At 47.8% G+C, this 26690-nt stretch overlaps 1 protein-coding gene across 3 annotated transcripts in view; it reads right to left on the bottom strand.

The window, feature by feature from the left end:
- Positions 1-240: 240 nt before the first annotated feature.
- Positions 241-26690, bottom strand: part of LOC140406116 (uncharacterized) — a 173922-nt gene continuing 147472 nt past the window's right edge. The window contains exons 2-4 of one of the 3 annotated variants that reach the window (XM_072494270.1): positions 22429-22566; positions 20859-22021; positions 241-5679 (exon numbers count right to left, since the gene is read on the bottom strand). In XM_072494270.1, the coding sequence (XP_072350371.1) occupies positions 4074-5679; positions 20859-21550 (2298 nt within the window). In that variant the 5' untranslated portion in view covers positions 21551-22021; positions 22429-22566 and the 3' untranslated portion in view covers positions 241-4073. Of the gene's footprint in view, positions 6091-7066; positions 8276-15970; positions 16047-19406; positions 20742-20858; positions 22022-22428; positions 22567-26690 lie in introns of those variants that run through there. The other 2 variants (XM_072494268.1, XM_072494269.1) reach the window with 2 other exon arrangements.

Genomic DNA, 26690 nt, shown 5'->3' with positions numbered 1-26690 from the left:
TCCCTGGTAGCCCGGCGGAGGATCTTGCTATTATGGAAGGACGCGAAGCCCCCCCAGTGTGGAAGCCTGGATAAATGATATGGCAGAGTTCATTAAGCTGGAGAGGATAAAGTTTGCCTTACGAGGGTCTGTGCAGGGGTTCTTCAGGCGTTCCTAGACTATCCCGCGGAGCGTTAGAAGGTCAGCAGCAGCAACCCTAGGGTGGGGAGGGGGGGGTTCTGTTGGGGGGGGGAATGGGGGTGGGTGGGGGGGGGGCTTCCCTATGAGTACCTTTAAATGTCATATGGGGGGGGGGGGGCTTTTGTACATGGGGCAACTCAATGTGAATGTTTTGTACAATGTACAATGTTTAATTGTTGTGTTTGCGTTTCTTTTATTTTCTGTTATTGGGGGGGTTTGTCCAAAAATTTTTTGGAAAACTTGAATAAACATATTTTTTTTAAAAAAAGAACAAGGTTGTACTGGGTTACGTGGATAGGGTGGGGGCTTGGGCCTAGATAAGTTGCTCTTTCCAACGGTTGGTGCAGACTCGATGGGCCGAATGGCCTCCTTCTGCACTGTAAATTCTATGGCATTAAAATTTGAGCTTGGCTTTTTAGCGTTGATGTCAGCAAACCCTTCTTCACAAAAAGGGGACTGGAAATCTGGAACTCTCTCCCCACAAAAATCTGTTGAGGCTGGGGTCAATTGAATATTTTAAAATTGGTTGATAGATTGAGGGATGGTTCCAGTTTCTATTTCCATTAAATTCCTTTTGATTGAGGTCGCAGGTCGGATCGCTCCAGCCCGCGATGGGCAAACTGACTTTTTTCAACGGACTGTTTCGGGACCTGCTGACCTGAATCGGTGGAGGAGACGATAGGGGTATGGACAGCTGGACCAGAAGTGGTCGAGTGGAGCGGCAAGGATCGAAGCGGGAGCAGCGGGGACCCCAGACCGGGCAGCGAAGCATGGCAGACGGCAGGGACCAGGGAGCAGAGGCTCACTGGCCAAGGGAGCAACAGATGGAGTTCTTCAGGAATTGCTTCGCCGAATTGAAGAGGGACACGTTGGACCCGATGACAGCGGTAATGGACCGAATGGTCGAGACACAGGCAGTCCAAGAGAAGGCGCTCAGGGAGGTCGAGATGAAGCTCTCCAGCCAGGCGGACACGGTAACGGAGCTGGAGCACGAGGTGGAGGAGCTGAACGCCCGCCAGAGGAGGATGCAGGAGTAGCTTGAAGAGCTGGGGAACAGAGCCAGGAGGCAGAATTTGAGGATCGTTGGCCTCCCCGAGGGCTGCAAGTGATCGGATGTGGGTGCATACGTGACGGGTATGCTCGAGGCGCTGATGGGACCGGAGGCCTTCCCTCGACCCCTGGAGTTGGATGGGGCGCATAGAAGGAAGCCCAGGACGGGCGACTGACCGAGGGCCTTGGTGGTCCGCCTTCACCGGCTTGCTGACAAGGAACGTGTGCTGCGATGGGCCAAGGCGGAGAGGAGCAGCAGATGAGAGAACTGCGAGGTGCGCATTTACCAGGACTTGGGAACGGAGCTGGCCAAGAGGCGTGCAGGATTCATCAAGGTAAAGGCAGCCCTCTACAAAAAGGTGAGGTTTGGAATGCTGTATCCTGCGAAGTTTTGGGTTACGTTTGAGGAACTCCACTACTATTTTGAGACACCAGAACAGGTTTGGGCTTTCATTAAAGATAAGAAACTGGACTTGAACTAACGGGCACTTAAGTTTTCTCAGTGCTGTACAGTGGTGGCGGTCTGTTAACCTAACATGCTCTGACTAGGAGTGGACTTTTATTAAAAGAAGAAGCTGGACTTTGAACTAAAGGACTCTGGGCTCTCGGTGCTTTTGTGTGGCGGCAGTTTGTTAAATTATCCTGTACTGTAATGTTCTATCCAAGATTGTTTTCAGCCTGGACAGAGAGCGGGGCCTGGGAGATTGCAACAGGGGGGGGGGGCATGCAAAGGGGGCCCTGCACTTGGTACCTTTTGGCGGGAGATCGGGGCCTCTGATGGGGGGATGGGCTATGGGCTGGTTAAGGGATTTGAAAGGGCACGGGGAGATACAATCAGGTTAATGGGTCCTGGGTGTGTGGGGGGGAGGGCCCGAGCGCTCGGGCGGGAGACCCCGAGCGCTCGGGCGGGAGACAGACAGGCGCCAAGGGCAGGGGTTAGCGTAGCTAGCGTAGGTCAGGGGGCACCAGGGAGAGTAGGAGGAGGGGCGGGCTAGGGCCAAGTGCAGGGCTGACCGGGCAGGTCAGGCCTCGTGGGGGGGGCAGGGGAGGTCGGGACAGCTGAGAAGTAGAGCAGAGGAGACTTAAGTGGGCAAGGGGGGGTGACCGGGGATCCCCTGGGGGAGAAAGTCGCTTGCAGACTCTCAGGGAACAGCGCAGGAAACCGATAGCAACAGCACCCGGGGGGAGGGGGATTAGAGCCACGTTAGTTTAGTTGAACACGTGTGGCATGGGCAAACAGAGCTGACAGGGGATGTGCCTTATTAACATGTTTATTCTTTCCCATTGTTCATATTCACTATGTTAAGGCTCTTTGCATAGGGCCTGTTTTCTCTCTGTAAATGTTACAAATTTATTTTAAATAAAAAATTTCAAAAATAAAAAAATTCCTTTTGATTTCCCTCTCCACTCTCATGTCGAACAATTGGTCAGTGTTATCCTCTTCAACCTTCAGTTTGGTTTCCAACCCCAGACCCTCTCCATCACAAAGATCACCTACTCCCTTCTGTAACGTTCCCAATTTCCAATACCCAAAGCCCCCCCCCGCATTAGTCCATCTGCTGTTGAAATCCTCATCCATGCTGCTGTTGCTTCTGGACTAGACTAGACCATCCCAATGCTCTCCTGTCCAGCTTCCCATCTTCCATCAGAAACTTCAAGTCAGCTAAACCTCAGTCGTCTCTATCCTAACTCACACACCTATCACCCCTGTGCTCACTGACCGACACTGGTTCCCAAACCCCCAGTGACCCCAATTTAAAATTCTCATGCTCAAGTACACATTCATTGCTCCATGTCCTTGCCCAATCCCTTTCTCAGTCATCTCCAGCCGCACCTCCCTCTGAGTTCTGACAATTCCGGCCTTTAGTACATCCCCCACTTCCTTAACTTCACCCATCCAGGCTCCATGCTCATCAATTCCCTCCTGAAATCTCTCTGAATCTTTATCTCTCTCCCTCCTTTCGGATCCTCCTTGAATCCCACCTATACTGACCTGGAGTGCAGACTGTGGACAGTGATTGTTCGAGTGGGTGCTCTGTTCGAGTGCCCATTCAGCAGATGTAGACCCAGACAGTGAATGTTGAGAGACAATGGAGACTGTCACAGCCGAGACACATCCTGTTCTCCCTCTGACTTCCCAGCTGGGCTCACTGATGAGGAATGGGATTCACGGCTGATTTTCCCCCCCCGCATAGACCATGCTAAGGCTAACTGAAGTCCCTCCATTACTACTGTCTTGGTCAGAGTGAGAGTCAGTGAGTGACTTGTACCTGACGCTGCACTGAAAAGATGCTAAGTTTATACAGCAGCTTCCATACAGATTTGATGTCTTCTTTTGGTGACGTTTGACGATCTGGTCAAAGATTAAATTGGCCGTCTTGAAACAATTGGCCTCATGGTGGGAGAGGTTGGAGACAGACACTCCTGAGACAGACAATTCCCCTGTGCGAGCACTGGAGGGTAAACAATAGATAACTCTCAGTGTAATGGAGCAGGTGAATGATTGGCCACACACCTCGCAAAGTGAGCTGGCTCTAAATCCGTGTGGCGATATTGGTGTTTGACGAGAGAGGAGTAGGTGGGACAATCCTGATACATATCACACTGGAATGTTTTATCTCTCATGTGGGTTCACTGATGTGCCAGGAGGTTCAACAACTGTTAAACAGCTTTATTACAGAATTCAGACAGCTTTCTCCCTGAACGAGTGTGTATCTGCTGGCACTTTACACATTGGGAGAACTGGATGAAAGCAGCCTCACAAACAAGCATCGCACCTGAATAGATTCTCCCCTATGTGAACCCTCTGGTGACCCAGGAGGGTCGAAGACTTCAGAAAAACGTCATTGTAAATCTTCCCCAAATATCCCTCTGTGGATCCTCTGATGGACCAGAAGATTTGATGAGTTAATGAAGTCTTTGTTGCACACCTCACACTTGAAAGGTTTGTCCCCTGTGTGAATACGTTGATGTATCCGGACATACCACGACTGTGAGAACGATTTGCCACATACCTTGCATGTGAATGGTTTCTCTCCAGTGTGGATCCTCTGGTGCTTAAGAAGATCAGAGGAGTGGGTAAAAGCCTTGTCACAAATCTCACACTGGAATAGTTTCTCTCCTGTGTGAATACGTTGGTGTGCGCGGAGGTTCGATGAGTTTGAGAATGATTTGTCACACACCTCACACTTGAATGGTTTCTCCCCGGTGTGAGCACGGTGATGTACACGGAGTGTCCATGACTCCGAGAATGATTTGTCACACACCTCACACGTGAATAGTTTCTCCCCAGTGTGGATCCTCTGGTGTTTGATGAGATAGGAGGAGCGGGTAAAAGCCTTGTAACAAATCTCACACTGGAATGGTTTTTCTCCTGTGTGAAAACGTTGATGTTCGCAGAGGTTAGATGACTGCGAGAATGATTTGTCACACAAGTCACACTTAAATGGTTTCTCCCCTGTGTGAATGCGCTGGTGTGCGCGAAGGTTGGAAGAGTGTGAGAATGATTTGTCACACAGGTCACACTTGAATGGTTTTTCCCCTGTGTGAGTGCGATGATGCGCATGAAGCTTCGATGACTGTGAGAATGATTTGTCACACACCTCACACCTGAACGGCTTCTCTCCAGTGTGAAGGCGTCGGTGTTGCATGAGTGCTGCTAACAGTTTGAACACTTTGTTGCACACATCACACTTGAAAGGTTTCTCCCCTGTGTGAACTGTCTGATGCCGTAGGAAGCTCGATGATAATGTGAAGGCTTTACCACACACCTCACACGTAAACAATTTCTTGCCTGTATGAATCTGTTGGTGTGAACGGAGGATTGATGATCGAGAGAATGATTTCTCACATACCTTACATGTGAACAGCTTATCACCTGTGTGAATTTGTTGGTGTAAACGAAGGTTTGATGTCCATCGGAATGATTTGTCACAGATCTTGCACTTGAATGGTTTCTCCCTGGTGTGAATACGATGATGTCGATGGAGTAACGATGGTTCCGAGAATGATTTCTCACACAGCTCACATGTGAATGGGTTCCCTCCAGTGTGAATGCGTTGGTGTCTGCATAGTTTCATTAGGTTCGAAAATGATTTGTCACATACCTTGCAAGGGAATGGTTTCTCTCCAGTGTGGATTCTCTGGTGCGTGCTGAGATAGGAGGAGTGGGTGAAAGACCTGTAACAAATCTCACACTGGAACGGTCTCTCTCCTGTGTGAAAAAGTTGGTGTTCATGGAGGTGCGATAAGTCCGAGAATGATTTGTCACACTGGTCGCACTTGGAAGGCTTATCCCCGACATGAATGCGATGATGTACACGAAGGTTTGATGAATGAGAGAATGATTTGTCACACACCTCACACCAAAACGGTTTCTCCCCAGTGTGAATGCGTCGATGGACCTGCAAATTTGATGATCGTGAGAATGATTTGTCGCACACCTCACACCTGAATGATTTTCCTTCCATCCAGGCGCTATTCTGATAGAACAGACACACCTTGTGTCAGGAGATCCTGTGAGCCATTCCTCACACTGTCCCTCACCTGTAGGAATGAGTCAGTGGTTCATGAGACTCGATGAATGATTGAAGCTCTCACCACATTTGGAGCCCACTCACTTATTCCCAGCCTCACCTTCGGAAAGGTTGATTCTGATGGAAGGTTCAACACCACTGACCAGTTTCAGATCTGATGATATGTCAAAGCTCCCCTGACCCGATCGATTTCCGGATGATGGTTTCATTGCCCAAACCATTGAGCAATGCTGTGAAGAGACTGGATGTCTTCCCGCAGTTGTTCCTTGCGTGATGGTCAGGATCTATCTGTGGTGCCTATCCTCTGTAGAATGGAGCAATCCTTCTGTAAAACAGAAAAAGGAAACATGACTTCCTCCAACTCCTCCCCTCCTTTGCTGAAGGGGCTGACTCCTCAGTTCGAGACTGTTCCACAGTGAGTGCCAGTCTGTTACTCCCCTGTGTGGGGGGATCAAATACAAGTCTATCCTTTTCACACATTCTGTTTCCAGCAGGCACACTGGATAGTGACCAGGAGCAGACAACGTGGCTACTTTCTTTCCTCCGCCCAGACCCCCATCTTCCCAGGCACCGTGAGGACAATGAAAAGACAGTCGGGCAGAGTGTAAAACGGGCTATTAATTCTCTGTGCGCTCAGGTCGTGCTGGTGAAGACGAGTTTTGCCCTTTGAGTATGTGTTTAACATAGAAAATCCAGGGGAAATGTTAATTCAATGGAGATATTGCAATTTCTCCCCTTCCTTTGCCAAATTATATGAAGAAAAGACACTGGGCAGGAAGTCCTGGAAGCTAAGGAAAATATTGCCTCAGTGTAGCTGATTGAAGGGTTCTGCTTTATCCTGGGAAAATAGATACACTGCACTCACTCAGACTGCACATCCCAAATTCAGCTCTCACACACAGCACTGGACAAAACTATCAAATCCAAGCCCAGGCTTTTGAGAAAGGTCGAGGCCTTCAGGTAAAGTCTTTGAAGAGGATATTAAAAGACATTTCAATAAATGTGTCTCTGCCTCTCCCAGATAATTACACCTCACCTTCTCATATTCAGCAATGACCCATCAACAAAACTCAGCCTGTAAATCAGAAGAGAAATGCTTCCAATAAACACTCAGTATCCAACACACAGCAAATCAAACAGCTCAGCACAAAGCACCGAGTAAACAGGTCTCTGAGCTGGATCTTGTCACACAGCATAAGGGGCATTTCCACACCTGACTGCCCACAGGATAGTCAGACTGCCTGAACATTAGTGTGGATATTGTGCAATGTAATTCTTCTAAATTCTGCTCCTTCACTCACCATCTCCTGACTTGGTTTGGAGTCCCTACAGGAAGTGAAGCAGCTGTGGTAGAGGAAGAGGAGAGAATGGGCAGAGTGGGTGGGCTCTCTGATTGACGTCTCTCACAGACAATCCAAATATTTCTGCAGGAACAGGAGTTTCCTGAAGTTTGGGAAACTGACCGGGGAAACGGAGGCGACTTTGAGCAGCAGATCAGGTGGGGATTTAAACTTGTCATTGTCCCATCTGAGTTAAACCTCACTTATTGCAGCTGCTGTCTCAGTTCCCCTGGTAAACGTTTGACAAAGATTTCTGGTGTGGGAACAGCATTCTTCATCCTCGGAGGCTTCCAAACTGACAACATCAGTGTGGGATGTGCATCCTCAGATGTGCCTGACAGGAGATCAGAAAATGATGAGCCACAGCATCGAAGGCAGCGATGGGATCAGGACATGCACATGAGAGAGTGGAGACAAGAGAGACAGTGCGGGAGAGAGTGACACATAAGATATGTGCACAGGAAATTACCCTTCTTACCTGGTCTGTCCTACATGTGACTCCAGACCCACAGCAAGTGGTGGAGTCTTAAATGTCTCGGAAATGTTCTTGCAAGCTACTTACCTCTATCAGAGTACTTTCTAAATGGAAAGAGGTTAGGATCAGTGTATGTTGATTGATTGATTGATTGTCACATGTACTGCAGTACAGTGAAAAGTATTTTTCTGTGGCCAAGGGAACATACACAGTACGTACACAGTAGACAAAAAGAATAATCAACAGAGAACATTGACAAATAGTGATTGGTTACAGTGTGGAACAAGGGTCAAACAAAGCAAATAAGTGAGCAAGAGCAGCATGGGCATCGTGAATAGTGTTCTTATAGGGAACAGATCAGTCCAAGGGAGAATCGTTGAGGAGTCTCGTAGCTGTGGGGAAGAAGCTATTCTTATGTCTGGATGTGCAGGTCTTCAGACTACTGTATCTTCTGCCTGATGGAAGGGTTTGGAAGAGGAAAATGCCTGGGTGGGACAGGGGTCTCTGACAATGCTGTCTGCCTTCCTGAGGCAGCGGGAGCTGTAGACAGAATCAATGGGAGGGTTCCAAGCTTGTGTGATCGTTGGGCTGAGTACACCACACTGCAGTTTCTTGCGATCTTGGGCTGAGCAGTTGCTGTACCAGGCTGTGATGCAGCCGGATAGGATACTCTCTATGGCACATCTGTAGAAGTTTGTGAGAGTCGATGCAGACATGCCGTATTTCTTTAACATCCGTAGAAAGTAGAGACGTTATTGGGCTTTCTTGATTGTTGCATCAACGTGACTGAACCAGGACGGACTGTTGGTGATGTTGACCCCCAGGAACTTAAAGCTATCGACCATCTCCACTTCAGAGCCATTGGTGTAGACGGTGGTGGGGTGGGGGGGGGGGGGGGGGGGGAGTCGTGCTACGCTTCCTGAAGTCGATGATCAGTTCCTTTGTCTTGCCAACATTTAGAGAGAGGTTGTTTCCGGTACACCTTGCAGCCAAGTGATCTATCTCCCTTCTGTAGTCTGATTCGTCGTTGTTTGAGATACGATGCACCACAGTCGTATCATCCGCAAACTTACAGATCGAATTGGAGTTGAATCGCGCCACACAGACGTGTGTGCACAGGAAGTACAGGAGAGGACTGAGCACACATCCTTGCGGGGCCCAGGTGTTGAGGACTGTTGAGGAGGTGCTGTTACCTAGCCTGACAGATTGCAGAAGTCAAGGATCAAGATTGAGGAAGTCAAGGATCCAGCTGTACAGGGAGTGGGGTCAAGTCCAAGATTACAGAGTTTGGTTATTAGTCCAAAGAGACTTGGGGGTTCGGGTACAAATATCCTTTAAAAGCCAGATACATGTGCAGAAAATAATCAAATAGGTTAATGGAACGCTAACCTTTATATCTAGAGGATTGGAATACAAAAACACAGGAGTTATTCCTGCAGTTCTCCAAAATCCTGGTTAGACCCCACTTGGAGTACTGTCAGCAGACCTGGGCACCACACCTGAGGAAGGATATTTGGGCCTTGGAGTGAATGTAACGTAAGTTTACAAAAATTATACCTGGACAATAGGCATTAAGTTACAAGGAGAGATTACACAAATCAGGCCTTTTTTCGTTATAATTTAGAAAGTTAAGTGGTGATCTGATCGGCGTATTGAAGATATTGGGCGGGATTCTCCCCTACCCAGCAGGGCGGGCCGTACCACCGCCAAAGAGTGGCGTGAACCACTCCGGCGTCGGGCTGCCCGGAAGGTGCGGAGGGGGCTAGGCCGGCGCGGAAGGGCTTGGCGCCGTGCCAACCAGCGCCGAAGGGCCTCCGCCGGCCGGCACGAGTTGGCACATGCGCGGGAGCGCCAGCGTGTGCTGGCGTCATCCCAGCGCATGCGCGGGGGGGGGTTTCTCCGCGCCGGCCATGGCGGAGATTGACAGCAGCCGGCGTGGAGGGAAAGAGTGCCCCCATGGCACAGGCCCGCCAGCGGATCAGTGGGCCTCGATCGCGGGCCACGCCACCGTGGAGGTACCCCCCGGGGCCAGATGCCCCCTGAGGACTCTGCAGGCCGCCCGCAGGGCGATGTCCCGCCGGTACGGACCTGATTTGATTTTGGCTGGCGGGACCGGTCGACAATGAGCGGCCACTCGGCCCATCGCGGGCCGGAGAATCGCCGGGGGGGGGCGGGGCGCTGCCAACGGCCCCCGACCGGCACAGCGCGACAGGGTAGATAAAGATAAACTATTCCCACTGGTTGAAGATTCTAAAATTAGGGGGCATCGTCTAGAAATTAGAGCCAGACCATTCAGGAGAGATGTTAGGAAGAACATCTTTACTCACAAAGGGAGGTAGAGGTTTGGAACTCTCTCCCACAAACTGCAGTTGAAGTTAGAATTGTTAATTTTAAATCTTAAATTTAATTAAGTAAAGGTATTTAGGGATATGGGCCATGGGCAGGTATGTGGAGTTAGGTCACAGCTCAGCCTTAATCTTTTTAAATGGTGGGATGACTCGAGGGGCTGAATGGCCTACTCCTGTTCTTATGCTCCGATCAAAACCGCTAGAAATTCTACAAAAAGCAATAAAACTAGACAGATCCCCCAGTATCAACCTGGACACTGGAAACAACATCGGCAAACCCAGCCCTGCCAGCCCTGCAAAGTCCTCCTTACTAACATCTGTGGGGTTTGCCAAAATTGGGAGATCTGTCCCACAGACTAGTCAAGCAAGAGCCTGACATACCCATTGATTCATACCTTACAGACAATGCCCCTGACACCACCATCACCACCCCTGGGCATGTTCGGTCTCAGAAACAGGACAGACCCATCAGGGGTGGCAGCACAGTGGTATACGGTCGGGAGGGAGTTGCCCTGAAGTTCTCAACATCTTGAAGTCTCATGGCCTCAAGTCAAACATAGAACATAGAAGGAGGAGAACACTCCGGTTGCTGCCCTTCTTCCAACAAGGCAGAAAACTTCCCAAAAAAGGTGGGTAAGTTCCTGCACCTTCTTGCACACCAACAAACAGGCTAAAGAGCAGGGCTAAGTATCTCTGTGCAAAAGATGTGGTCAAAGGCACAAATTAAGGAAGTGTCCAGCATTTGGCAAGTTTTGTTCCAGGTGCAAAGGAAAAAAAAATCACTTTGCTCAGAATTGTTACTCGAAGCTCAACCCAGATCAGTCAGCACTGTTGAAGACCCAGTCTCCAGTGATGAAACATCACCGCTTGTTGGAGTAATAACAAATAAGAATACATTTTTGGACACATCAAAAAATTCTCCAGCACTTAAATTTAAAATAAATGCAGTTGATGAGGACAAATGGCTTCTACCACTTAAAGTGGTCCAATTGAAATAGACACTGGTGTCAAAACCAATTTAATCAGCAAGACTGATTTTAAAAATCTAAAAATTCAGCCGATTAGAATAAATCACAAAATATCTCAGAAATTATAATGGTTCAAGCATTAAATGTGCTTGTGTCAGGTTGCTATATCAGGCTCACGTGGCGAGTGTACGGACGAATAGGACGACATCGGACTATTTTAGGCTACACCGGGGGATGAGGCAGGGTGCCCCTCTCCCCACTGTTGTTCGCGCTAGCTATAGAGCTGCTAGCAATTGCGCTGAGAGCCTCAAGGGGCTGGAAGGGGTTGGTCCGGGGGGGGGTGTGGGGGGGAGGAGGAGTGGAACACAGAGTCTCACTTTACACAGACGACCTGCTCCTGTATGTGTCGCACCCAGTGGGGGGGATGGAAGAAATTATGAGGATTCTGGGGGAATTTGGCTGGTTCTCGGAGTACAAACTAAATATGGGGAAAAGCGAGATGTTTGTGATCCAGGCAAGGGGACAGGAGAGGCGATTGGGGGACCTGCCGTTTAGAGTGGTAGGGGGAAGTTTTAGGTATCTAGACATCCAAGTGGCGCGGGAATGGGAACGGTTGCACAAACTTAATCTGGCCCGTTGGTGGATCAAATGAAGGACGATTTTCGGAGGTGGGACGCACTCCCGCTGTCACTAGCTGGGAGGGTCCAGACAGATGACGGTCCTTCCGAGATTCCTGTTTGTGTTCCAGTGTCTCCCCATCTTTATTCCGCGCTCCTTCTTTAAACGGGCAAAGTTATCACGGGCTTTGTATGGGCGGGCAAGACGCCGCGAGTAAAAAAGGGGATGATTGAGCGGAGCCGGGGAGAGGGTGGGCTGGCGCTGCCAAACTTCAGTAACTATTATTGGGCGGCGAATATAGCCATGATCAGGAAGTGGGTGGTGGGGGAGGGGTCGGCATGGGAGCCTTTGGAGGCAGCTTCATGTAAGGGCACCAATTTGGGGGCGCTGATAACGGCACCTCTGCCGTTCCCGCCGGCACGATACTCCACCAGCCCCATGGTGGTGGCAGCCCTGAGAGTCTGGGGGCAGTGGAGGAGACATGTGGGAGCGGAGGGAGCATCGGTCTGGTCCCCAATTTGTAATAATCCCCGGTTTGCCCCGGGAAAGATGGACGGGGGATTTCGGAGATGGCAGAGGGCAGGAATTGAGAGGATGGGAGATATGTTTATAGAAGAGAGCTTTCATAGCTTGAGGGAGCTGGAGGAGAAATTCCCGCTCCTACCACCAAAGGGGATTCAGGATGGGTAGTTTCCAGAGTGAGGGTGGGAGAAGGGAAGGTCTCCGACATCTAAAGGTGCTCATGGGGGTCAGAGGACACACAGACTGAGGAGCTGAAGCGCAAATGGGAAGAGGAGTGAGGAGGAGAGATAGAGGATGGTCTCTGGGCTAATGCGTTGAGTAGAATCAACGCATCCACAACATGTGCCAGGCTCAGCCTGATACAATTCAAGGTCGGTCACCGGGCTCACATGACAGTGGCCCAGATGAGCAGGCTCTTGGTGTAGAAGGCAGGTGTGCAAGGGGGCCAGCAAACCATGTCCATATGTTCTGGACATGCCCAAAGCTATGGGGATTTTGGCAGGAGTTTGCAGACGTCATGTCCACGGTGTTAAAAACAAGGGTGGCCCTGAGTTCAGAGGTGGCGATTTTCGGGGTGTCGGAAGATCCGGGAATCCAGGAGGAGAGAGGCAGACATTCTGGCCTTTGCTTCCCTGGTAGCCCAGAGACAGATACTATTAGCTTGGAGGGACTCAAAGCCCCCGAAGTCGGAGACCTGGCTTACTTACATGGCGAGCTTTCTCTGTTTGGAGAAAATCAAGTTCGCCTTGAGAGGGTCACTGTTAGGGTTCGCCTGGGGGTGGCAACCGTTCCGACTTCTTTGCAGAAAATTAATCGTCAGCAGAAGGGAGGGGGGCGGTTAGTTTAGTTTAGAGTAGGGGGTTAATAAAGGTGGGACCTGCAAGGGTGCTAGCAGGCTTTTTTTTGCACTTTGTTTATAGACTTACATATATTATTTATTTTGTCGTTGTTGTAAAACCAAAAAATACCTCAATAAAATGTTTATTAAAAAAAAAAAAATGTGTATCCGAATGTGGTGGTGAAGGACACAGTTTATTCCGTCCCATTCTGTATTGTATCCGAGGGCTTGGATTCATTATTAGGTGATCAGTCCTGTGAAGAATTAGGTCTCGTGCAGTGGGTATATAGCATCCACAAACGATTGGATCAACACTCGGCCAATTCTGAGAACATTATCAGCAAATTCAGAGATGTGTTCACAGGTTTTGGTACTCTACCATTCACCGACAAGATACAACTCAAAGAGGATGCAAAATCTGTGATACAAAGGCTCCAAGAAGAGTACCTACACCTCTTTGGGATCGCTTCAAAAAGGAGCTGGACAGAATGACAAAATTAAAAGTAATCAAAAAGATAGAAGAACCTACCGACTGGGTAAACTCCATGGTTTGTGTAAAGAAAAAGAACGGCGATATTCACATATGTATGGATCCAAAAAATCTTAACGAGAATATCAAAAAACAAATACCAAAGTGTGAGGAAATCACATCTGAGATGGCTGGTGCACAATTCTTTCTGAAACTTGATGCATCTCAAGGTTTTTGGCAACTAAAGCAAGAGAAATAAAGTACAAAATACTGCACTTTTGATACGCCATTTGGACGGTATTGCTTTCTGAGAATGCCGTTTGACATAATTTTGGCATCAGAAATTTTTCACCGTGCCAAGGAGCACATAAGGGCATCGAAGATGTACGTGTATGATATCATCATTTGGGGCTCAACCATAGAAGAGCACAATAGAGGTTGCTTAAAGTTCTAACGAACGTCAGGAGAAATGGGCTGAAGCTCAACAAGCAAAAGTACCAATTTGGAATAACTGAGGTCACATTCCTCGGTGACAAACTCTCATTACCTGGCATTGAACCTGACAAGGACAAAATCCAAGCAATTCTCAGCATGCCAAACCACAGGACAAGAAAGCCGTAAGATCAATTTTATAGGGTAATTCATTTCAACCTGTCAGCAAGAACAACACATCTACGTGATCTCCTGCACAAGACAACAGATTTCACTTGGACCGAGCAACATGAGCAAGAGTGCAAGAAGCTCAAGACTTCACTAACCATCAGGCCAGTTCTCACATTTTTTTGATCCATCTAAGCAGATTAAAGTGTCAACAGACGCGTCCAAAGAGCATCATAGAATTTATAGTGCAGAAGGATGCCTTTCGGCCCATTGAGTCTGGGGGGGATTGGAGAGATTATGGGGATTATGCAGAATTCGACTGGTTTCCGGGGTATAAATTGAATATGGGTTAAAGCGAGGTCTTTTCGATCTAGGCGAGGGGGCAGGAGAAGAGTTTGGGGGAGATGGCGTTCAAGGTGGTTGGGGGGGGAGCTTTTGGCATTTGGGTATCCAGGTGGCGCGGGGGTGGGAGCTGAATCTGGCTCGGTTGGTGGTGCAGATGAAGGGGAACTTTAGAAGGTGGGATGTGGTCCCGCTGTCATTGGCGGGGAGGGTGCAGATGGTGAAGATGACAGTACTCCCGAGGTTCTGGTTTGCCTTCCAGAGCCTTCCAATTTTTATCCCCAAGGCATTTTAAAGAAGGTGAATGCGGTAATTTCTGGGTTTGTGTGGGTAGGTAAAGCCCCCCGGGTGAATAATAATATTATTCCCGTACCAGCCTCCCCGAACAGGCGCCGGAATGTGGCGACTAGGGGCTTTTCACAGTAACTTCATTTGAAGCCTACTTGTGACAATAAGCGATTTTCATTTCATTTTCATTTCATTAATCTTTATTGTCACAAGTAGTCTTACACTATATTACAAATGTAATGCAATTAAATCCCTGCTCAAACAAGGGGACGAAAACTGGACACAGATGTGGTCTCACCAATGCCTTGTACAATTGCAGCAACACTTCCCTATTTTTATACTCTATTCTTTTAGCTATAAAGGCCAAAATTCCGCCCAGGATGTCTGCTCTCCTTGCAGCAATGACTGTCCAAAGCGATTGTTTAGTCTGGGCAGTAAAAGCTAAATTAGTTTTAAAATATTCAGTGAGCCCTGAAAGGCTGTAAAATCCAATTACTTCATCAGAGCAAAGAAGAAATTGTAAATTATATTCAACAAACAAAACCTCCACCTCAGTGTGTGGTACATGAAATGGTGACATCAGCCACAGAAGGATGGAATGGACCTTGTTCCAAATCAGCTGACTATCAGGTCACTCACCTTCCCTGAATATGGGTGTGATGTCCGAGTTTCTGACAATTAAAGCATTGTGGGATGATCCAGTGTGAGTGACATGGAGTATTCTCAGACGGCCATTACACACAACATGAAGAAGGGGAATTGTTTTCTGTTCAGGGAGCTCTGTGAGTCTCCTCAGGTGACCTTCAGTCATGTGAGTTTTATCAATCACTCCCAGCACCTTGGGGAAGCAGCTATTACATAAAACTCCAGTAACGTCTGCTGCTGCTCTCTGAGTGTTGTATTCAATTTGATTAAGTAATTTACTTTCCTCCCCAACTATCTCTTTTCTGCCAATTCCCAATCCGTCTCCTCTGTCTCTCTCACCACTTCCATTTACATCCTCGTTCCAACTCTTTCTCCCAACCTATCTCTCTTCCAGTGGTCTCTCTCTCCCCAATCTGCTCTCTATCTCTCATCCAGCATTATGAAGTTGAAAAGGACAGAGAGAAAGTTCATCATTTTAAATTCTATGATAAAATTAAAAAGCAGAGCAGAAACTCCAGGCAATATTACTGAGGTGCTATTGTAATTACGACCATATTAAATTATTGCTCCTGTTTCTGTCCCTCAAACAAAATAAACTATCATCTGTGGGCCTGTAGTTAGCTGAAATAATTTCTGGCCACAACATGTAGACTGGAGTCATGAATATGACTGACTGTTGGTGCCTAAACGCCCCAAAACGCCAAGTGGAATTTGAAGAGCCGCCTCAAAGAGGCAAATCGGCAGAAACTCACCACTCTCATTATTCCCATCTGGGGCCGTGGTCATTTCTGTCGTTGGTGCCAGCTTCCTGGATGATGTTTAATAAACCTGTGTTAAATATCACAAAAGTTCAATTCACACTTGATGTAACTTACATTTATATTCCTGATATGGCAAATTTCAGCTGGATTACGCTGATAAAATCGACACAAACTAGTGTAAACTCTCAGCCACAATCTGTGTACTTGTGGTTGTTGCATATTTATCAAGGGGTTTCACTGAAGGAATTTTTTTTTAATTGACTGTGACCAATTGAAGCAGTTTTATTTAAAGATGGTACATTATGATCTGGTTGACTTTATGATCAGTGCAGTGCGTAAACATCTACAGGATAATTTCTTCACTCATTTTACATGTTTGTGTTTGAATAAATGGTGGGTGGGGTTTGTACATGGAGCCCAGAGTCTGAGGAATTATTTGTTTGGCCCTGACAACGACTTTAATCCATGTTCTCTGAGTCAAAGGGTTGTGGGTTCAAGTCCCACTCCAAGAACGGAGTACCTGCTTCAGGAACCCAGACATAAAGACAACACTGTCACCTGCAGCTCAAACTAGTTACCACTTTAAATCAATTTAAACTTTCAGGCTATTATCCTTTAAACTTCCAGTTTACAGGGGAAATATTTTGTATTTAACCCATTATCTGGATATTATCACATTGCATAAATTGACTGCCAAAGAAGTACTTCACTGACTTATCAGTTTTTTCAGACAGACCGTGTTCATGACAGGTACTATTTAAATACAAGTATTTCTTTCTTAGGGAAATGCACTGCTTCCTGTGGACTGGAAATTCTAAGCCTATTGATGGAGAAAGTATACAAGCCACAGTGACATTGACCAATATATTGTGTACAGGACTCTTGCTGTAGGCTCCTGAGTGTTTCAATGAATAGGATTGCGTGGGTTTCCTCCGGGCGCTCCGGTTTCCTCCCACAGTCCAAAGATGTGCGGGTTAGGTGGATTGGCCATGCTAAATTGCCCTTAAGTGTCCAAAAAATGTTAAGTGGGGGTCACTGGGTCATGGGGATAGGGTACATACGTGGGCTTCAGGACGGTGCTCTTTGTACGAGCCGGTGCAGACTCCATGGGCCGAATGGCCTCCTTCTGCACTGTACATTATATGATAAATCTATGAACACATCAGGCTGACAAAACGGGCAGTTTGGGTCAACTGAAGAAGTGAATTTGTGAGTTATAAATCTATACAGATGACTGATAAAGGGACAGATAAACAACACAATACTGAACTCACACCAAACTTTGAATCAATCAAAATTCTGTGCGGAGTCAGCACGTTCTCCCCGTGTCTGCGTGGGATTCCTCCGGGTGCTCCGGTTTCCTCCCACAAGTCCCAAAAAATGTACTGTTAGGTAATTTGGACATTCTGAATTCTCCCTCCGTGTACCCGAACAGGCACCCAAGGGACTAATGTGGCAACTAAGGGATTTTCACAGTAACTTCATTGCAGTGTTAATGGAAGCCTACTTGTGACAATAAAGATTATTACTCAAGATCTTCCCCAGAACATGAAATGAACCTTGGAAGTGTGTACGGTGAACATATCACACCGTTATTACATTGAGGTATGACGGGCTGAGGGACCTCAGGTCTGTAGAGACTCACTCCCTTTTGAAAGGGGCAATGAAAGGAGTCCACACTGAGTGGAGAGAAAAACAAAACTTATTTTATTTAACACGTGAACTATTATGTACAGTTCCCTACTTGGTCTTCTCCAGGCGGTGCCTGCCTGGCCGACTATTCAGACACAGCATGTAGACTGGAGCCATGAACTGTATTAAAGGTCTGTCGCCCTCTTATTGGGGGGAGCTCATATTCTGCAAGCGCCACAAGGTAGTGGATCATCCCTACCCCATGAGACCCATGCGGGTTATAACACCCCCACTCCCTCACCATATTCAGGATAGTAGTCCTCCTAGACAGAAAGTACAAACATTACCCATGGTATTAGTCAAACACCCGTCACCTGAAGAGGATCTGCCTATAATTCACATCAACAACGAAAGCAGGATCCGATTCTACCCCATACCCACTCCTGAGAGCTGGCTCACTTTACTAACACCCACTCACATCAGACGAAACTCTCTCAGAATACTATGGACAACTACGGAACGGACAGGAAGTCCGACATTTACAAGTCAAAAACGTTCTCCGCAAGGAGATGACGAGGTATCCTAGGGCCCAGAGAGACACAATGTGGGGGAGCTACTGGACGCGGTCAGTTTGGAAAAGGGAACTGCAGGGAAATATACGGACGACTTTTCAAAAGGACATGCACCCCACGGGACGGAACAAGGGAGAAACGGGAGGAAGAACTAGTGACGGAAGAAAGGTGGGGACTCTGGAGCGAAGCACTGAACAGGGCCAACTCCACCTCCTGCGCAAGGCTAAGCCTCATGTTGCTAAAAGTGGTGCACAGAGCACACCTGACAAGAACCCAAATGAGCAGTTTCTTCCCAGAGGTGGAGGACAAATGTGAACGTTGCCAACCATGGCCACAAGTTCTGGGCCTGCCCCAGACTGGTCAGGCTCTGGACTGCCTTCTTCGAGGTGATGTCCAAGGTTGTGGGGGTAAGGGTGGAGCCGTGCCTGGGAGTGGCAGTTTTCGGGGTATCGGGCCAGCCAGAATTACATATGGAGAAGAGGGCTGATGTCCTTGCGTTTGCTTCCCTAATCACCCGTCGGAGAATCCTGCTTGGCTGGTGATCAGCAGCACCACCCACAGCTGCAGACTGGCTGGGAGACCTGCCGGAATTTCTCCATCTGGAGATGATCAAATGCACCATTCTGGGATCGTAAGATGGCTTCCAGCAAGTGTAGGGGCCATTCATCAGCCTGTTCCAAGGCCTGTTCGAAGCCAATAACGAATAGAACCGGGGGAGGGGGGACACATGGGAAACACTAGGGCCACAAAAAGCAGGCCCCAAAAAGCAAAAAGTAATGAGGGTAAGGGGCAACAACAGGGAGAGACCAAAGAAAACGCCAAAGGGAACCCAGGGAGAGACCGACACGGGAACCACAGAATCACAAAGCTATAAAGAGTAAACCAAATGCCAAAATAAACCATCTAAGGTGAAGGGAAGGGCCTAGGATAGGACCCGGAGACTGCAGAAGAGTGGAGTGGGGAGCAAAGTGGTGGTGGGGGGGGGGGGGATGCCAAAAAGGAACAACGTGTAAATTGTAAATTCTAACCTTTTCATCCATTTCCTGTACAGTGTAAAAATGGAAACTTTAATAAAAATATTTATTGCCAAAAAAGAATACTCCAGACAGAATATTCTTCAAAATCCTGGTGCTTTAGACTGCCTGGCTCCCAATTCGATGATTAGAAATGACACCAGACTTAGGTGATGCAGAATGAAGCTCGTTTCCATCACACAAACCCACCAATGGTTACAGAAATCCCGTGGTCACATGGAAAATCAATGGGTGGGCAGCACAGTGACGCGGTGGTTCGCCTTGCTGTCTCACTGGTTCGCATTGCTGTCTCATGGCGCCGAGGACCTGGGTTCGTTGGGTCACTGTCCGTGTGGGGTTTGCACATTCTTCCCGTGTCTGCGTGGGTGTCACCCCCACAATGCAAAAAGAATTGGGCACGTTAAATTGTCCCTTAATAGGAAAAAAGAATTGGGCACTATAAATTTATTTATTAAAAAGAAAAATGCGGCCCAGGGTCACTGTCCGTGTGGAGTTTGCACATTCTCCCGTATCTGCGTGGGTTTCATCCCCACAACCCAAAGATATGCTGGTTAGGTGGATTGGCCGTGCTAAATTGTCCGTTAATTGGGGAAAAAAATAATTGGGTACTCTAAAATTTAAAAAAAAAGAAAATCAATGTGTAATTTAATTGAGGTGTTTAAGATGAGTAAACAAGTTGATAGAGTACTTAGAGAGAAACTATTCCTCTGGTGGGAGAGTCCAGAACAAGGGGACACAGCATTAGAATTAGAGCTCGGCTGTTCAGGGGTGATGTCAGCAAACACTTCTTCACACAATCTGGAACTCTCTCCCCACAAAAACCTAATGAGGCTGAGGGTCAATTGAAAATTTCAAAACTGAGATTGATAGGTTCATTGTTAGACAAGGGATTAAGGGTTACAGAGTCAAGGAGGTTAAGGGTTACAAAGGGATTATGAGTTACAGAGCCAAGTCAGTCATATAAAAGTTAAGGTACAATCAGCTATGATCTAAATGAATGGTGTAACAATCTCAAGGGATGACTCAAATTTCCACATTCCTTTCCGTTATTCCTCTTTATGACATAGATCTGACCGATCAGGGTTCTCGCAGTGTGAGTGTAGTGATGGACCATGAGACACAGGGACTGAAAGCCTTGTCACGGAGCTCACACCTGGAAGCTTTCTCTCCAGTGCGGATCACGAGTGTCTCAGGAGTGTCAAAACCTTCAGGAGAACTTGATTGTAATTCTCACACTTGAAGGGTTTCTCCCATGTGGATCCTGTCATTGAGCAGCAGTTTTGACGCATTTGGAAGGCTGTGCCTCACACACACACATCACATGGAAATGGTTTCTTGCCGGTGTGAATGTTCCTGTGATTCACAATGATTGTGGAAAGCCCTTGTCACACACTTCACATTTAAACTCTGTGATCACGTTGGTGTATCATGAGTCTGAATGAACTTGTGAATGTTTCACACCTCATAATTGAATGGTTTCTCTCCAGGTGATTCAACAGGAATGACATTTACCTTGTGGGACTGCTTCAGTGCTTCATGAGCAGTGAAGGCTTGATTGCACATCTCAGGCTTGGATGGTTTCTCCCTTGGTGATTCACCAGGCCTGATAATTGTGCAAATCCTTTCTGACACCTCTCACACTTGAACGGTTTCTCGCCAGTGTGAAGGCGTTGGTGTGCGCGGAGGTTCGACGACTGTATGAATGATCTGTCACACACTTTGCACGTGAATGGTTTCTCCCCAGTGTGGATGCGTCGGTGTTGCACAAGTGTTGACGACTGTGTGAAGGCTCGGCCACACACGTCACACTGGAAGGGTTTCTCCCCTGTGTGAATCCGCTGGTGTGCCAGGAGATCGGAGGAGTGGGTGAAAGCTTTCTCACAAACCTCACACCTGAATGGTTTCTCCCCGGTGTGAATTCTCTGGTGTGTCAAAAGATCAGAAGATTGGGTGAAAGCTTTCTCACAAATCTCACACTGGAATGGTTTCTCCCCTGTGTGAATCCTCTGATGTCTCAGGAAACTTGCAGAAGTCACAAAAGCTTTAGTACAAGCCTCACACTTGAAGGGTTTCTCCCCCGAGTGAATTGTCTGATGGTCCAGGAGGTTTGAAAGTCGAGTAAAGGCTTTATCACACACCTCACACTTGAGTGATTTCTCACTGGTATGAATGAGTCGATGATTCACAAGTGTCGATGAATGTGTGAAGGCTTGGCCACAGACCTCACATTTGAATGGCTTCACTCCGGTGTGAATACGTTGATGATTCACGAGTGTTGATGAATGTGTGAAAGCTCGGCCACACAACTCACACTTGAATGGTTTCTCTTCCATGTGGCTGTCCTCGTCAGTTGTACAACAGACGTAACTTGTGTGTTATGATATCCTATGAACCTGTGGAGAATTCCTCACACACCTCAAACTGTAACAGTCTCCCACTTGTAGGAATGAGTCAGTGGCTCCTGGAGTTCGATGAATAATTAAAGCTCTCACCACACTTAGAGCCCACTCACACTTCTTCCCAGACTCACCCTGACCGATCGCCCACAGTCAAACAATCAGAAAGGTTGGTTCTGATGGAAGGTTCCACACCACTGACCAGTTTCATTCTGATGATATGTCAAAACTCCCCTGAACTGATTTCCAGATGATGGTTTCACTTCCCAACCTTCTCTGTGTTGAGCAATGCTGCGAAGGGACTGGTTGTCTTCCCACAGTTGTGGAGTTGTTCCTTGGGTGACGGTCAGGATCTATCTGCGTTGTCTATCCTCTCTGTATTCTCTGGTGTAGTACGGTGCAATCCTTCTGTAAAACAGGAAAAGCAAACATGATTTCCTCTAACTCCCTCTCCTCCTTTGCTGAAGGGGCTGACCCCTCAGTTAGAGACTGTTCCACAGTGTGTGGTAGTCTGTTATTCCCCTGTGGGGGATCAGATAAAAATCCTTTCTTTTTCCTCATTTGACTATCACACACCCTCTGTTTCCAGCAAGGACACTGGATAGTGACCAGGAGCAGACAGCATGGCTACTTTTTTTCCTCCACCCAGCCCCCCTTCTTCCCAGCACTATGAGGGCAAAAGAAAACACAGTCGGGCTATCCATTCATTACGAGCTCAAGTTATGCCAGTGAAGTCCAGTTTTACCCTTCAAGTATGTGTTTAATATAAAAACATTCAGGAGAAATGTTAATTCAGAGATTTTGAAATTTCTTACCTTGAATTCCAAATTTATTGGATGAAAACACACTGGGCAGGAAGTGCTGGAAGCGGAGGAAAATATTGCTTCAGTGTATCTCAGAGGTTCTCAAATTAGGATCTGCGAAGCTGGCAGCCGCCTCGTGGCCGGTAAACTCTGGTTCGATCCAGCAAAAGTTAAAAAATAATTAGAGAAATCAACTGGGTCAATGGACTAGTCAACCAATCAGCATCCAGTGTTTCAAGAGGCCTTGCTCTGATTGGCTTATTTTGAGATTTTGAGGGGGGGGGGGGGAATCTGGCCTCGGGAAATGAGCGGATTCGGAAATCTGGCTTTGGGGAAGGCTGTGGGGGTGAAGGGTGGCTGCAGATTCTGGCTAAAGGATAGAAGTGGGGGATGGGAGGGGGGGACTTCTGACCAAGGAGTGAGTTAAGGGGCTGGTTTAGCACAGTGAGCTAAACAGCTGGCTTGTAATGCAGAACAAAGCCAGCAGCGCGGGTTGAATTCCCATACGGCCTCCCTGAACAGGCGCTGGAATGTGGCGACTAGGGGCTTTTCACAGTAACTTCATTGAAGCCTACTTGTGATAATAAACGATTATTATTATTATTGTATCAGTGTGTTTGTGTGGGTTGAATGTGAGACAGAGATCTGTGTGTGTGAATGTGAGACAGACGTGTGTGTGAATGTGAAACAGAGACGGGTGTGTGTGAATGTGAAACAGAGACCTGTGTGTGAATGTGAGACAGACATGTGTGCGAATGTGAGACAGAGACGTGTGTGAATGTGAAACAGAGACCTGTGTGTGAATGTGAGACAGACATGTGTGCGAATGTGAGACAGAGACGTGTGTGTGAATGCGAGACAGAGATGTGTGTGCGAATGTGAGACAGAGACGTGTGTGCGAATGTGAGACAGAGACCTGTGTGTGAATGTGAGACAGACATTTGTGCGAATGTGAGACAGAGACGTGTGTGTGAATGTGAAACAGAGACCTGTGTGCGTGAATGTGAGACAGACATTAGTGCGAATGTGAGACAGAGACGTGTGTGTGAATGCGAGACAGAGACCTGTGTGTGAATGCGAGACAGAGACCTGTGTGTGAATGTGAGACAGACATTTGTGCGAATGTGAGACAGAGACGTGTGTGTGAACGTGAGACAGAGACCTGTGTGTGAATGCGAGACAGAGACGTGTGTGTGAATGCGAGACAGAGACGTGTGTGTGTGAATGTGAGACAGACATTTGTGCGAATGTGAGACAGAGACGTGTGTGTGAATGTGAGACAGAGACGTGTGTGTGAATGTGAAAGAGACATGTGTGTGAATGTGAGACAGAGACCTGTGTGTGAATGTGAAAGAGACGTGTGTGTGAATGTGAGACAGAGATGTGTGTGTGAATGTGAGACAGACGTGTGTGTGAATGTGAGACAGAGACCTGTGTGTGAATGCGAAACAGAGACCTGTGTGTGTGTGAATGTGAGACAGACATTTGTGCGAATGTGAGACAGAGGCGTGTGTGTGTGAATGAGAGACAGACATTTGTGCGAATGTGAGACAGAGACGTGTGTGTGAATGCGAGACAGAGACGTGTGTGTGAATGTGAGGCAGAGACGTGTGTGTGAATGTGAGACAGACATTTGTGCGAATGTAAGAAAGAGACCTGTGTGTGAATGTGAGACAGAGACCTGTGTGTGAATGCGAGACAGAGACCTGTGTGTGTGAATGTGAGACAGACATCTGTGCGAATGTGAGACAGAGACCTGTGTGTGAATGTGAGACAGAGACGTGTGTGCGAATGTGAGACAGAGACGTGTGTGCGAATGTGAGACAGACGTGTGTGCGAATGTGAGACAGAGACGTGTGTGCGAATGTGAGAGAGACGTGTGTGTGAATGTGAGACAGAGACGTGTGTGCGAATGTGAGACAGACGTGTGTGCGAATGTGAGACAGAGACGTGTGTGCGAATGTGAGACAGAGACGTGTGTGTGAATGTGAGGCAGAGACGTGTGTGAATGTGAGGCAGAGACGTGTGTGCGAATGTGAAACAGAGACCTGTGTGTGAATGTGAGACAGAGACGTGTGTGCGAATGTGAGACAGAGACGTGTGTGCGAATGTGAGACAGACGTGTGTGCGAATGTGAGACAGAGACGTGTGTGCGAATGTGAGACAGAGACGTGTGTGTGAATGTGAGACAGATGTGTGTGTGATTGTGAGACAGAGACGTGTGTGCGAATGTGAGACAGAGACGTGTGAGCGAATGTGAGACAGAGACGTGTGTGCGAATGTGAGACAGATGTGTGTGTGAATGTGAGACAGAGATGTGTGTGCGAATGTGAGACAGATGTGTGTGTGAATGTGAGACAGAGACGTGTGTGTGAATGTGAGACAGAGACGTGTGTGCGAATGTGAGACAGATGTGTGTGCGAATGTGAGGCAGAGACGTGTGTGCGAATGTGAGACAGAGACGTGTGTGCGAATGTGAGACAGATGTGTGTGTGAATGTGAGACAGAGACGTGTGTGTGAATACGAGACAGAGACGTGTGCGTGAATGTGAGACAGAGACCTGTGTGTGAATGTGAGACAGAGACGTGTGTGCGAATGTGAGACAGATGTGTGTGTGAATGTGAGACAGAGGCGTGTGTGTGAATGTGAGACAGAGACGTGTGTGTGAATGTGAGACAGATGTGTATGTGAATGTGAGACAGAGATGTGTGTGCGAATGTGAGACAGATGTGTGTGTGAATGTGAGACAGATGTGTGTGTGAATGTGAGACAGAGACGTGTGTGTGAATGTGAGACAGAGACATGTGTGCGAATGTGAGACAGAGACCCGTGTGTGTGAATGTGAGACAGAGACGTGTGTGCGAATGTGAGACAGATGTGTGTGTGAATGTGAGGCAGAGACGTGTGTGTGAATGTGAGACAGAGACCTGTGTGTGAATGTGAGACAGAGACGTGTGTGCGAATGTGAGACAGAGACGTGTGTGCGAATGTGAGACAGAGACGTGTGTGTGAATGTGAGACAGAGACGTGTGTGTGAATGTGAGACAGATGTGTGTGTGAATGTGAGGCAGAGACGTGTGTGTGAATCTGAGACAGAGACGTGTGTGTGAATGTGAGACAGAGGCGTGTGTGTGAATGTGAGACAGAGACGTGTGTGTGAATGTGAGGCAGAGACGTGTGTGTGAATGTGAGGCAGATGTGTGTGTGAATGTGACACAGAGACGTGTGTGTGAATGTGAGACAGAGACGTGTGTGTGAATGTGAGACAGATGTGTGTGTGAATGTGAGGCAGAGACGTGTGTGTGAATGTGAGACAGAGACGTGTGTGTGAATGTGAGACAGAGACGTGTGTGTGAATGTGAGACAGAGGCGTGTGTGTGAATGTGAGACAGAGACGTGTGTGTGAATGTGAGGCAGAGACGTGTGTGTGAATGTGAGACAGATGTGTGTGTGAATGTGAGACAGAGACGTGTGTGTGAATGTGAGACAGAGACGTGTGTGCGAATGTGAGACAGAGACCCGTGTGTGCGAATGTGAGACAGATGTGTGTGTGAATGTGAGACAGAGACGTGTGTGTGAAAGCGAGACAGAGACCTGTGTGTGTGAATGTGAGACAGAGACGTGTGTGTGAATGTGAGACAGAGACGTGTGTGAATGTGAGACAGAGACCTGTGTGTGCGAATGTGAGACAGAGACGTGTGTGTGAAAGCGAGACAGAGACCTGTGTGTGTGAATGTGAGACAGAGACGTGTGTGTGTGAATGTGAGACAGATGTGTGTGTGAATGTGAGACAGAGACGTGTGTGTGAATGCGAGACAGAGACCTGTGTGTGTGAATGTGAGACAGATGTGTGTGTGAATGTGAGACAGAGACCTGTGTGTGCGAATGTGAGACAGAGACCTGTGTGTGAATGTGAGACAGAGACGTGTGTGCGAATGTGAGACAGATGTGTGTGTGAATGTGAGACAGAGGCGTGTGTGTGAATGTGAGACAGAGACGTGTGTGTGAATGTGAGACAGATGTGTATGTGAATGTGAGACAGAGATGTGTGTGCGAATGTGAGACAGATGTGTGTGTGAATGTGAGACAGATGTGTGTGTGAATGTGAGACAGAGACGTGTGTGTGAATGTGAGACAGAGACATGTGTGCGAATGTGAGACAGAGACCCGTGTGTGCGAATGTGAGACAGAGACCTGTGTGTGTATGCGAGACAGAGACGTGTGTGTGAATGTGAGACAGATGTGTGTGTGAATGTGAGACAGAGACGTGTGT

The sequence above is a fragment of the Scyliorhinus torazame genome, unplaced genomic scaffold (assembly GCF_047496885.1).
Source record: "Scyliorhinus torazame isolate Kashiwa2021f unplaced genomic scaffold, sScyTor2.1 scaffold_266, whole genome shotgun sequence".
In the NCBI taxonomy this organism is placed as follows: Eukaryota; Metazoa; Chordata; class Chondrichthyes; order Carcharhiniformes; family Scyliorhinidae; genus Scyliorhinus; species Scyliorhinus torazame.
This window is presented reverse-complemented; position numbering and strand designations above follow the sequence as displayed.